At 45.1% G+C, this 14,084-nt stretch overlaps 1 protein-coding gene across 2 annotated transcripts in view; it reads right to left on the reverse strand.

Moving 5' to 3' along the window:
* The window catches only part of spata13 (spermatogenesis associated 13), a 44,683-nt gene that overhangs the window by 15,727 nt on the left and 14,872 nt on the right, over positions 1-14,084 (reverse strand). For both annotated transcript variants that reach the window (XM_038973368.1, XM_038973369.1), the window contains exon 2: positions 6,227-7,867. In XM_038973368.1, coding sequence (XP_038829296.1) covers positions 6,227-7,867 — 1,641 coding nt within the window. The remainder of the gene's footprint in view (positions 1-6,226; positions 7,868-14,084) is intronic.

Consider the following 14,084-nt stretch of genomic DNA (forward strand, 5'->3'; position numbering starts at 1 on the left):
ATGAGTTTTACTGGGGGTGGTCGGGTAATGTAATTATGTACACAAGCACAAAACACCATGTGTAATTTTAGCCCCATCTGAATCTGCCATGTCAGCAATTGTTACATGGCACGAGAGTAACAATTTCAACCAGAATAACATACTGGTAATACTAGTCGGTGCAAATGGACATCCATGTGTTTTGAGAGAATTGTCTGAGTTTGACAGGTGTTGCTTGCAGTTTCATCAAGAAAACAATAACTTCAACAAAGTGCTGCGCATAAGCTATATATGAATGGCCTGCATGTATTCACTTTCAATGAATACTTTGTTTATATGTTTTGTGTACGAATTGAATATTGCCAAATGCATCAGTCAAAAATATGATGCCTATTTAATGGAACCCTTGCTGTTAATAGATCACAGAGCAGCAGCATACAACTGACCTAAACGTAGGGTGCAGGCCAGGCAGCAGGCTGTTAGCCAGCCTGCCAGCTTAGTGGAGTCTGCCACTAGCAGACAGTGTAGTCAGCTCAGCTATCCCCATTGAGACCGTGTCTGTGCCTCGACCTAGGTTGGGCAAAACTAAACATGGCGGTGTTCGTCTTAGCAATCTCACTAGGATAAAGGCCTCCTCCATTCCTGCCATTATTGAAAGAGATCGTGATACCTCACATCTCAAAATAGGGCTACTTAATGTTAGATCCCTCACTTCAAAGGCAGTTATAGTCAATGAACTAATCACTGATCATAATCTTGATGTGATTGGCCTGACTGAAACATGGCTTAAGCGTGATAAATTTACTGTGTTAAATGAGGCCTCACCTCCTGGTTACACTAGTGACCATATCCCCCGTGCATCCCGCAAAGGCGGAGGTGTTAACATTTACGATAGCAAATTTCAATTTACAAAAAAAAAAGGTGACGTTTCCGTCTTTTGAGCTTCTAGTCATGAAATCTATGCAGCCTACTCAATCACTTTTTATAGCTACTGTTTACAGGCCTCCTGGGCCATATACAGCGTTCCTCACTGAGTTCCCTGAATTCCTATCCTATAGCAGATAATATTCTAATTTTTGGTGATTTTAATATTCACATGGAAAAGTCCATCATCGACTCTGTGGATTTTGTCCAACATGTCTCTGGACCTACTCACTGTCACAGTCATACTCTGGACCTAGTTTTGTCCCATGGAATAAATGTTGTGGATCTTAATGTTTTTCCTCATAATCCTGGACTATCGGACCACCATTTTATTACGTTTGCAATCGCAACAAATAATCTGCTCAGACCCCAAACAAGGAGCATCAAAAGTCGTGCTATAAATTCTCAGACAACACAAAGATTCCTTGATGCCCTTCCAGACTCCCTCTGCCTACCCAAATACGTCAGAGGACAAAAATCAGTTAACCACCTAACGGAGGAACTCAATTTAACATTGCGCAATACCCTAGATGCAGTTGCACCTCTAAAAACAAAAAACATTTGTCATAAGAAACAAGCTCCCTGGTATACAGAAAATACCCGAGCTCTGAAGCAAGCTTCCAGAAAACTGGAACGGAAATGGCGCCACACCAAACTGGAAGTCTTCCGACTAGCTTGGAAAGACAGTACCGTGCAGTATCGAAGAGCCCTCACTGCTGCTCGATGATCCTATTTCTCCAACTTAATTGAGGAAAATAAGAACAATCCAAAATGTATTTTTGATACTGTCACAAAGCTAACTAAAAAGCAGCATTCCTCAAGTGAGGATGGCTTTCACTTCAGCAGTAATAAATTAATGAACTTCTTTGAGGAAAAGATCATGATCATTAGAAAGCAAATTACGGACTCCTCTTTAAATCTGCGTATTCCTCCAAAGCTCAGTTGTCCTGAGTCTGCACAACTCTGCCAGGACCTAGGATCAAGAGAGACACTCAAGTGTTTTAGTACTATATCTCTTGACACAATGATGTAAATAATCATGGCCTCTAAACCTTCAAGCTGCATACTGGACCCTATTCCAACTAAACTACCGAAAGAGCTGATTCCTGTGCTTGGCCCTCCTATGTTGAACATAATAAACGGCTCTCTATCCACCGGATGTGTACCAAACTCACTAAAAGTGGCAGTAATAAAGCCTCTCTTGAAGAAGCCAAACCTTGACCCAGAAAATATCAAAAACTAAAAATCGGCCTATATCGAATATTCCATTCCTCTCAATAAAAATAAAAAAAGCTGTTGCGCAGCAACTCACTGCCTTCCTGAAGACAAACAATGTATACGAAATGCTTCAGTCTGGTTTTAGACCCCATCATAGCACTGACTGCACTTGTGAAGGTGGTAAATTACCTTTTAATGGCGTCAGACCGAGGCTCTGCATCTGTCCTTGTGCTCCTAGACCTTAGTGCTGCTTTTGATACCATCGATCACCACATTCTTTTGGAGAGATTGGAAACCCAAATTGGTCTACACGGACAAGTTCTGGCCTGGTTTAGATCTTATCTGTCGGAAAGATATCAGATTGTCTCTGTGGATGGTTTGTCCTCTGACAAATCAACTGTACATTTCGGTGTTCCTCAAGGTTCCGTTTTAGGACAACTATTGTTTTCACTATATATTTTACATCTTGGTGATGTCATTCGGAAACATAATGTTAACTTTCACTGCTATGCGGACGATACACAGCTGTACATTTCAATGAAACATGGTGAAGCCCCAAAATTTGTGTTTAAAACATAAGGAAGTGGATGGCTGCAAACTTTCTACTTTTAAACTCGGACAAAACAGAGATGCTTGTTCTAGGTCCCAAGAAACAAAGAGATCTTCTGTTGAATCTGACAATTAATCTTGATGGTTGTAAAGTCGTCTCAAATAAAACTGTGAAGGAACTCGGCGTTACTCTGGACCCTGATCTCTCTTTTGACGAACATATCAAGACTGTTTCAAGGACAGCTTTTTTCCATCTACGTAACATTGCAAAAATCAGAAACTCTGTCCAAAAATGATGCAGAAAAATGAATCCATTATTTTGTTACTTCTAGGTTAGACTACTGCAATGCTCGACTTTACGGCTACCCGGATAAAGCATTACATGGGCTTGCTCCTACCTATCTTTCCGATTTGGTCTTGCAGTACATACCTACACGTACGCTACGGTCACAAGACGCAGGCCTCCTAATTGTCCCTAGAATTTCTAAGCAAACAGCTGGAGGCAGGGCTTTCTCCTATAGAGCTCCATTTTTATGGAATGGTCTGCCTACCCATGTGAGAGACGCAGACTCGGTCTCAACCTTTAAGTCTTTACTGAAGACTCTTCTCTTCAGTGGGTCATATGATTGAGTGTAGTCTGGCCCAGGACTGTGAAGGTGAACGGAAAGGCTCTGGAGCAACGAACCACCCTTGCTGTCTCTGCCTGGCCGGTTCCCCTCTCTCCACTGGGATTCTCTGCCTCTAACCCTATTACAGGGGCTGAGTCACTGGCTTACTGGTGCTCTTTCATGTCGTCCCACTTGAGTGGGCTGAGTCACTGACGTGATCTTCCTGTCTGGGTTGGCGCACCCCCTTGGGTTGTGCCGTGGCGGAGATCTTTGTGGGCTATACTCGGCCTTGTCTCAGGATGGTAAGTTGGTGGTTGAAGATATCCCTCTAGTGGTGTGGGGGCTGTGCTTTGGCAAAGTGGGTGGGGTTATATCCTTCCTGTTCGGGGGGAACATCGCATGGGGCCACAGTGCCTCCTGACCCCTCCTGTCTCAGCCTCCAGTATTTATGCTGCAGTAGTTTATGTGTCGGGGGGCTAGGGTCAGTTTGTTATATCCTGAGTACTTCTCCTGTCTTATCCGGTGTCCTGTGTGAATTTAAGTATGCTCTCTCTAATTCTCTTTTTCTCTCTCAGAGGACCTGAGCCCTAGGGCCATGCCTCAGGACTACCTGGCATGATGACTCCTTGCTGTCCCCAGTCCACCTGGCCGTGCTGCTGCTCCAGTTTCAACTGTTCTGCCTGCGGCTATGGAACCCTGACCTGTTCACTGGACGTGCTACCTGTCCCAGACCTGCTGTTTCAACTCTCTAGAGACCGCAGGAGCGGTAGAGATACTCTTAATGATCGGCTATGAAAAGCCAACTGACATTTACTCCTGAGGTGCTGACTTGCTGCACCCTCGACAACTACTGTGATTATTATTATTTGACCATGCTGGTCATTTATGAACATTTGAACATCTTGGCCATGTTCTGTTATAATCTCCACCCGGCACAGCCAGAAGAGGACTGGCCACCCCTCATAGCCTGGTTCCTCTCTAGGTTTCTTCCTAGGTTTTAGCCTTTCTAGGGAGTTTTTCCTAGCCACCGTGCTTCTTCACCTGCATTGCTTGCTGTTTGGGGTTTTAGGCTGGGTTTCTGTACAGCACTTTGAGATATCAGCTGATGTAAGAAGGGCTATATAAATACATTTGATTAGATTTTTTGAAGGCTGGGGGGCATTCAGGACATAATGTTTAGCTCCCATCTGAAGGCTGGGGGGCATTCAGGATGTACTGTTTAGCTCCCATCTGAAGGCTGGGGGGCATTCAGGATGTACTGTTTAGCTCCCATCTGAAGGCTGGGGGGCATTCAGGACGTACTGTTTAGCTCCCATCTGAAGGCTGGGGGGCATTCAGGACTTACTGTTTAGCTCCCATCTGAAGGCTGGGGGGCATTCAGGACGTACTGTTTAGCTCCCATCTGAAGGCTGGGGGGCATTCAGGACGTACTGTTTAGCTCCCATCTGAAGGCTGGGGGGCATTCAGGATGTACTGTTTAGCTCCCATCTGAAGGCTGGGGGGTATTCAGGATGTACTGTTTAGCTCCCATCTGAAGGCTGGGGGGCATTCAGGATGTACTGTTTAGCTCCCATCTGAAGGCTGGGGGGCATTCAGGATGTACTGTTTAGCTCCCATCTGAAGGCTGGGGGGTATTCAGGATGTACTGTTTAGCTCCCATCTGAAGGCTGGGGGGTATTCAGGATGTACTGTTTAGCTCCCATCTGAAGGCTGGGGGGCATTCAGGACGTACTGTTTAGCTCCCATCTGAAGGCTGGGGGGCATTCAGGATGTACTGTTTAGCTCCCATCTGAAGGCTGGGGGGCATTCAGGATGTACTGTTTAGCTCCCATCTGAAGGCTGGGGGGTATTCAGGATGTACTGTTTAGCTCCCATCTGAAGGCTGGGGGGTATTCAGGATGTACTGTTTAGCTCCCATCTGAAGGCTGGGGGGCATTCAGGATGTACTGTTTAGCTCCCATCTGAAGGCTGGGGGGTATTCAGGATGTACTGTTTAGCTCCCATCTGAAGGCTGGGGGGCATTCAGGATGTACTGTTTAGCTCCCATCTGAAGGCTGGGGGACATTCAGGATGTACTGTTTAGCTCCCATCTGAAGGCTGGAGGGCATTCAGGATGTACTGTTTAGCTCCCATCTGAAGGCTGGAGGGCATTCAGGATGTACTGTTTAGCTCCCATCTGAAGGCTGGGGGGCATTCAGGATGTACTGTTTAGCTCCCATCTGAAGGCTGGAGGGCATTCAGGATGTACTGTTTAGCTCCCATCTGAAGGCTGGGGGGTATTCAGGACATACTGCGGGTTGCCAACATATCCTAATGACTATGATCACACTTCCTCAATTCAAATATTATGGTGACACTATACCAAAAATGGTTTGGTACGGTTTAGAAACTTGGGAACCAAGTTCGCGTTATCAGTAGGGCTAGGCGGGATACCGGATTTTACTATATACTGGTATTGATGCCGAGACTGGTTTGGGTTTTTACTTTACCTTCTCTAACGGTATTTGAAGGTTTAGTTTGTTAAATATGATATGCCATGTGGCACGTCCATTTTTAACACCGCTACTTGAGTAATACCTCTCCGCTCTCTCTCCATGCAGTGTTCCTCACAGACCTAGCCCCGCTCTCTGTCACTCAAGGTTCACATTTTTGTTGCTTGACCACAAGCCATTTGCTTTCAGTCTGCACGGTCAATGCAGCACATGTAACAATGTTGACGACAACGACGGTGTTTCCACTTTGCTTCTTAATATAAATCCACAAGCCTTCTATGATCAAATCACTGTTCCCTTTGAACCCGCTGATCAACAGCAATATGTAGAGGATGGGGTCACCACCAGCATATCACTTTCACCTGATAACACCTTTCAGATCAGTAGACACGCCATTCCAAAGCACTACAGGACAGAGCCAGTGTAGCATTTTGGACTATCAAAGTATTCTCTTACCTGCTTTGGTTCCGTCTTTCCCTCTGCGTTGACGTCTGGCTGGTGTTTGCTGTGACTTCCACAGGGCTCCCCCTGGGGGTGTGGAGCGGAATCACACCGTGCTCTCCACCCGTCTCCCTGTCTCTCCTGAGGCCTGTCCCCCTCACACAGGCTGCTCCTCTGAGCACGAGCACTCAGGGAAAATGAGGTTGTAGTGAAAGGCTGGTTAATGCTGGGGAAAGCGAAGACATGGTCTGGTCCCTCCTGGGGTTCTATGGGGAACAAGGCTGGGTGGTACTTAGACTGGGGCTGGGGGTGGATGGTAGGCGTGTGTTCCAGTCGTACTGAAGTGCTGTTCCTCTTCCTCTCCGCTGCAGCTCTCGTTCTGGCAGGCGAGGGCCGGCGTTGGCGGTCGCTGGCGGGCAGGCAGGGCGTGCGGCGCGAGTAGTCGTCATGGAGACGGCTGAGGGGTGACAAGGGGGTCACGGGGGAGCCTGGGGAGGTGACAGGAGACGGGTTAGGCCTGCGTCTCACGGTCAGGTCAGTCATACTGCCCACTAGCTTCAACATGTGGCCCTTGGCCCCCACTGGACTCCTAAAGCGAACAGGGCTCTGGCTGCGGTCCCTAAGGTCACCGGATGAGGCACTGGCTGTTCTCTGGATGCTGGGGTCCCCATTGGCACCTGGGGAGTCTGTTTGAGGAGAGGGACAGGGGACTTTGTGTCTGAAAGGGCCCTTGAAGAGGTGTAGGTTGTCTGCACTCTTGCTCAGTCTGCTTAGCGCGTTCACGTTTTCATTCACACTCTCCTCCAAATGGAGGTTCACCTCTGACACTGAACCGGAGCCTGAACTTGGCCTCTGATTGGTTGAAACCCCCAGTCCTGGACCCTCCCCTCGTTTCCCCTCCCCAGCGTCCAGCAGTGTGATGCGCCCCGCCCCGTACGCTCTCCGGATACTCCTGGAGAACCATGTGTTTCTCTGTAGTCCATCTTCCTCATCTGCTACCTCCTCATCTTCATTGTCAGAACCATAAGGGCTCAACCCAGCCATCTGTTGGCCAATAGACACCCCATTGGAGACTCTATAGCCCTCCCCACATCTAAGTCTTGGGCTCTGATTGGTTGTGACCATTCCATTATCTCCACCCTGGATGGCTGCTGAGGTGTACTCGTCATCCTGATTGGCTGTCCCTCGGTTCTGGATGCCCTGGAGCACTGAGGAGCGTAGCTTCTTAAAGGAGCCCATGACGGTCAGCCCTGACAGGCCTGGCCAAACCTGCGGGACCCCGGCACTGGATGGAGGGCCCTGGAAGGAGAGGGGCCTGGTAGAGCCCTGACTGTCTCCAGGAACAGTGCACTTCTTCTGGGTAGAGAAGAGCCTCATGATCCTGGAGGGGTGGCCTATCACAGGGCTGGACCAGTTGGCTGTGTTGAAACCGTTCAGTCTACTCTCTTCACTGTTAAAGTCACAGGTCATGGGCTGTACCTGAGCATCACACCCAGACAGCAGAGACTGGGGCACTGCCATCGAAACATGAGCCTTCAAGGGGTAAAGGTCGCTGAGGGGTCGGGGTGGAGGTCGAAGGTCAGGGTCGGATGTGGAGCCACGGCGGTAGGAGAGAGAGTCCTCGCTGGTGGACGGGGTTCCATCGCTCTGCCATGCCTAAAGAAACAATAGACATGTTATATCATTGTTTTATCACTCTTATTATGTACAGTGTCTTCTTTGAAGACACTTCGATTTCAATGTTTTATTATCCCTTATTACAATTCTAAACACAGAGAACTTAGAGGAAATTGCTGCAAGTGAAAATAAGAGCAGGTTATTGAGCCTATCCCTAGAACCCCCTAGTACCAGTAGCCTTTACCTAGCATTAACACTAGGCCTTTTATATTCACCTCATTTAGCAGATGGTCTTATTCAGAGCCACTTACAGGAGCAATTAGGGTTAAGAGTGCCTTGCTCAAGGACACAGACAGAATTCCCCCCCAAAACTAGTCAGCTTGAGGATTCAAACCAGAGACCTTTCGGTTACTGGCCCAGTGCTCTTAACCGCTAGCCTACCTGCCGTCTCCTTACACACAGCCCTCAATGTGGAACAAGACAGCAGTTGTACACCGTCAACTCTAAAGACCTTTCATAAAGTATTTCACACCAGAGGCAAGCTCCAGAGGCACATAAAAACACACTGCAAATTCAGAATGTCATTCAGAGAAACAGAGAAAATACACATTATTCAAGTAACAGATGTAAAGTAACAGATGTAAAGGCCTAATTATCTGTTCCTACAAATGAAGAATGAGTGCCACTGTCAGTATAATGTTTAGCCAATAATACTATGCATTTATGAGTGTGCGAACGGCATGTCGCTGTGAAGAGTGAATTGAATCTCTTACAGTAACCTAAACCTTCGTGTGCATGTGAGTGCAAGAAAAAGAGAGGGCATGAGATTCCTCTGCTTTGTCTCTACAGCATGTGTTTCTCAGCTTTGAGTGAGAGAGAATGAGAGAAAAATAGCGCGTGTCTCTCACTGTGTGATGCCATGTGAATTTCTCCTTGGCAATGTATATTTTCTGTGTGTGTGTGTGTGTGTGTGTGTGTGTGTGTGTGTGTGTGTGTGTGTGTGTGTGTGTGTGCGTGTGTGTGTGTGTACGCGAGCACACCGGTTAATGCAGGCCAGTCTTCGATGAAAGGCTTTGTGAGCATGACTAAGCAATGAGAATCACTAATCCATTGTGATTAATGCCACAAATTGCCCATTTTCTCCAGATTTGGCCCATGGAGAGGGGGAAAGTTGGTGTGATCCCTGCCTGTACTTCCATCCTGGGATCTGTGCAGTTTAACGCTCTCTACATCCGTTTCCCTCACTCTACCTACCTCCCTCCCTCCCCGTCCACTTCGCTCCCCTTCTTCTCTCCACTTCTCTCCCCCTACACGTCTCTCTCCCCTTCTCGTCTCTCCCCTTCTCTACACGTTTCTCTCCCCCTCTCTCTCTCCCTCCCTCTCCACTTGACTCCTCTCTCCACGTCTCTCCACTTGACTCCTCTCTCCACGTCTCTCCACTTGACTCCTCTCTCCACGTCTCTCCCCTTGTCTCTCCCCTCTCCCTCCCCATTTCGCCCTCTCCCTCCCCATTTCGCCCTCTCCCTCCCCATTTCGCCCTCTCCCTCCCCATTTCGCCCTCTCCCTCCCCATTTCACAGCAACTCAATTGATCTCACAGTAGCTCTGAACCTTTAATCAAATACAGACTTAATGGCTAAATTTCATGACATTTAAACTGGGCATTTCAGGACCCAATGTGATTGATTTGCCTGCCTTTGTCTGGCACAGACTTGCACTGAGCTTTTCCTCTCTGTAGCACAGGGATGGGCAACTGGTGGCCCGCAGCCCTCCTTTTGTAGGCCCGCGGACCAATTTCCAAAAACAGGAACAATTATTATCATTATAAAAAATAAAAGAATTCAGTTGGGGTCTCAACTTACTGTAGAGTTAGAATAGTAGAATAACACAAGGTGCAATTTCAAAATTTGGTTGTGCATCAGCAGTTTCTCTTGTTATGTCAGCAAAAAATGTTTAGATTGGTAAATTAGTCTAGCCAGCTATCTGAAATTGCAGTAAGCATGGTCGAATGAACAACCGGGGGGACCCCATTGATTTTGTTAGTCACTCTCACTCAGATATCATATTTAAAACATCTCTCCACCCTACGGCAAAATGTGTAGAATTGCAGGAAGTTAGCTGTAAAACTTAAAAAATGTGTCTCTCTGCCCCATGGCAAAATGAGTAGAATTACATGAAATTAGTTATAAAATTGTAAAATCTCTACACCCCATTGCCAAATGTGTAGAATCTTTTCTCTCTCCGCTGTCCCAACAAAATGTTGCTTAGGGCCCCCAAAAGGCTAGGGCCTGACTGCATGTGTGGGTATGGATGTGGGTTTGGATGTGGGCAAACAGACCCACAAGCCACCTCATCAGTTCAGATTTTTTGTGTGGGCCCCATCCCCATCAAAGTTGCTCACCCTGCTCTAGCACCTGAGAGTGGGAGGTAGACTACATGATGTTAGCATACTCTTTTTACCAAACTGATTCTCAATGCTACCTTTGCTGACAATTCACCCACGTCTCTCCATCACTCTCTCTCTCACCACTATTGTAAACAGAAGAAAACCCCTGCTATAAACTAACTCCCACCGTTACATACCATTCTTCTAGGCTCTCCAGTAAAACTAGGGCTGGAAGGTGTACCGTATTTGACTATTTACTGGAATTGATGCACGGACTGGTTTGGATTTTTACTCTACCTTCTATAACAGTATTTCAATGTTTGGTTTGTTAAATGTGATATGCAACTCCGGCACGTATAATGTCCGTTTTTATAGTTTACTCCATTTGCTGCTGCATGCCGCTAACTGCAGCCCTGCAGTTGTTCCACCACGGAGTCACCAGCACTTTCCTGCCGTTCACTCTGCTTTCCACAAGCAGTCTATAATTACATTATTTGTTTGTGTATCTTACGGTCTGAAAACTACTGTTTGCTAGTTTGTCTTTTCTTAGCAAGGTCTTGTTAAAATAATTTGTGTTAGCCGCTAATGCTAATCGCCAGTTAGCTGGCCAACAGGCTAAATGTACTAAGTCACAGCAAATGTAACTAGCTAAGCTAATACAGACTGGTACCATTGCTGGTGTAAACCTAGATAAGAAAGCGTTGCACAAACATGCTTATCACAGAGGAATATGCGATGCATGAATATGTTGGCTAGCTGGCTAAAACATGTAATGTAACCTCTAATTAGGAAACACTGACCAACATTTTGGTTCCCACCCTGTCAATAATTCCTCCCTGGTTCATTAATTCGTTGTCATGTCAAACAATGTATTCTAGGTGCTACCCACTATATTCAAACTATAGAATAATCACTATATTTCCATGATTCCAACAATTCACCAATTAACTAGGCCTAGATGTTTTTGCCCATATCATGCTGTGTGAAACAGTGTGGGAAATGATAGTAAAAGTGAAGGAAATGCAGAAATGTATAAATGCTGAAAATGATTTTTGTTTGGAGTTGGATTGAACAGTATAAATGGAGAAAGCCCCATTGAAATCCCTTATAATGTATGTGTTATCACACTAGGGTCATGAACTAATGAGAAAGCATATTTAGAACATGGATTATTCAAAAACATGAAATAATGCCCAAAAAATGTGACAAATATCGTGACCTGATAGGGCTGCCGATATAGACAAATTAAGACAGACAAGGCTGGGGAATGAAAGAGACTACTCTAGCACTGAAAGGGCACGCCAAGGCAGTCCTTTATCAATGCATTACCTCATACTCACCTTATCTTCCCACTCTACCACCCGCTCCACTACCTTGCACAATGCACACTACCCCTATGGCTTCTCTCTCAGCCTGGTGCCAACATCCACAGCCCAGTTGGGACCTGCTTTATTTGGCACGATACATCATAGGGTTCTGTTTCAAAGGAGTTGGAGTTACTGCCAGTACTTAAAATCTAGAGATCAGCCAACTTATTGTGTGTAGTTTTACCCTGGCCAGCACAATAAGCTGCGTAGGACAGTGGAACCTCCTACCGTACTAGCTGCTACTATTTTTTATTTAACCAGGAAGGGCTCATTGAGATTTAAAATCTCTTTTTCAAGAGCGTCCTGGCCAAGATAGGCAGCACCAAGTCATTACAAAAAATTAGACAGACAGACATGAAAAACTACAAGTAATCTAGTAAAAACCATTCATGAATTCACAAGAGTATAACAATATCAAAAACAGCAAATTAAAAACATTGACAGGTCAGGGAATCAGCCTCAAAATCCTTCATCAGTGATTTAAAAACACCAATCGGGACAAGTTCTTCCAGTTTAAAATGATTTTGTAAGGTGTTCCAAGACGATGGCGCAGAGTACATAAAAGACCTTTTACCAAATTCAGTTCAGACATTTGGAACAGTTAGCAGGATAAAGTCCAGTGAACGAAGAGAGTACCCACCACATTTCTGAACAATAAAAATGCCCAAATAAAAAGGTAGTAAACCCAAAATGGCTTTGTAAATAAAAGTATACCAGTGACTGAGCCTACGAGTGACTAGAGAAGGCCAGCCAACCCTGGTATACAAAGTGCAGTGGTGCGTAAGGGTTTTGCAGTTTAAAATAAATCTCAAAGTGCCATGGTAAAGAGTGTCAATTGATCTCAAACACTGAGCGGAAGCATTCATATATAAAATATCCCCATAGTCTAGTAAAGGCATAAATGTAGCTGATACTAGCCTCCTTCTGGCTTCAAAAGAAAAACAGGCCTTATTCCTAAAATAAAATCCCAATTTCAGCTTCAATTTTTTTGTAAGTTGTTGAATATGCAATTTAAAAGAGAGGCCGTCATCAATTAGAATTCCAAGATATTTGTATGAGGTTACAACCTCAATCTCCTTGCCCTGACAGGTAGTAACAGGAGAAAGGTTTAGAGGTCTATTTCTTGCATTAGAAAACACCATTAGTTTAGTTTTGTCAGTATTGAGGATAAGCTTCAATTGACACAAGGTATGTTGAACAGTATAAAAAGCAGTTTGCAAGTTCTGGAAAGCTTTTGTAAGAGATGAGGCACAACAGTAAATAACAGTATCATCAGCATAAAAATGAAGTTGTGCATTTTGGACATTTGTCTAAATCATTTATATAAATAGTGAATAAGAGAGGACCAAGTACAGAGCCCTGGGGCACACCATTCAGGACAGACAATTTAACAGACATAAGCCCATCAAATTGAGTGCACTGAGTTCTATCAGACAGATAGTTAGCAAACCATGCAACTGCATGCTCCGAAAGACCTACACTCAACAATCTCTGCCTTAGTATAGCATGATCAACTGTATCAAAAGCCTTAGAGAGATCAATAAAAAGTGAGACACAGTGCTGTTTTTTGTCAAGGGCTTCAGTGATATCATTTAAAACCTTCATGGCTGCTGTAATTGTGCTATGCTTCTTCCTGAAGCCCGATTGGTACATTGATAAAATAGAGTTAGTAAATAAAAACTCTTTTAGCTGTTCACTTACAAGGGTTTCAAGTATTTTCACCAGGGGTGACAGCTTTGAGATTGGCCTATAATTATTTAAAAGAGTTGGGTCTCCCCCTTTTAAAAGTGGTAGGACAAATGCTCATTTCCAGATCTTTGGAATTTCATTACATTCCAGGGTTAGATTGAACAGATATGTAAGTGGTTCAGCTATGAAATCAGCTGCCAGATTTAAAAAGCAGGGATCCAAAAGATCAGGACCTGCAGGCTTTCTTTGATCTAAGGATTTCAGGGCTTTATGTACCACCTGCACTGAGAATGGCAGAAAGCTAAAAGTTTGACCAGCTTGACTATACCCTCTTAGTATAAGTTTGACTATACCCTCTTAGTACAACTTGTACATACAGTTGAAGTCGGAAGTTTACATACACCTTAGCCAAATAGTTTCACAATTCCTGACATTTAATCCTAGTAAAAATTCCCTGTCTTAGGTCAGTTAGGATCACCACTTTATTTGAATGTAAAATGTCAGAATAATAGTAGAGAGAATGATATATTTCAGCTTTTATTTCATTCATCACATTCCCAGTGGGTCAGAAGTTTACATACACTCAATTAGTATTTGGTAGCATTGCCTTTAAACTGTTTAACATGGGTCAAATGCTTCAGGTAGCCTTCCACAAGCTTCCCACAATAAGTTGGGTGAATTTTGGCCCATTCCTCCTGACAGAGCTGGTGTAACTGAGTCAGGTTGTAGGCCTCCTTGCTCACACATGCTTTTTCAGTTCTGACCACAAATTTCAATGGGATTGAGGTCAGGGCTTTGTGATGACCACTCCAATA

This window comes from Salvelinus namaycush, chromosome 33 (genome assembly GCF_016432855.1).
Source record: "Salvelinus namaycush isolate Seneca chromosome 33, SaNama_1.0, whole genome shotgun sequence".
Classification (NCBI taxonomy): domain Eukaryota; kingdom Metazoa; phylum Chordata; class Actinopteri; order Salmoniformes; family Salmonidae; genus Salvelinus; species Salvelinus namaycush.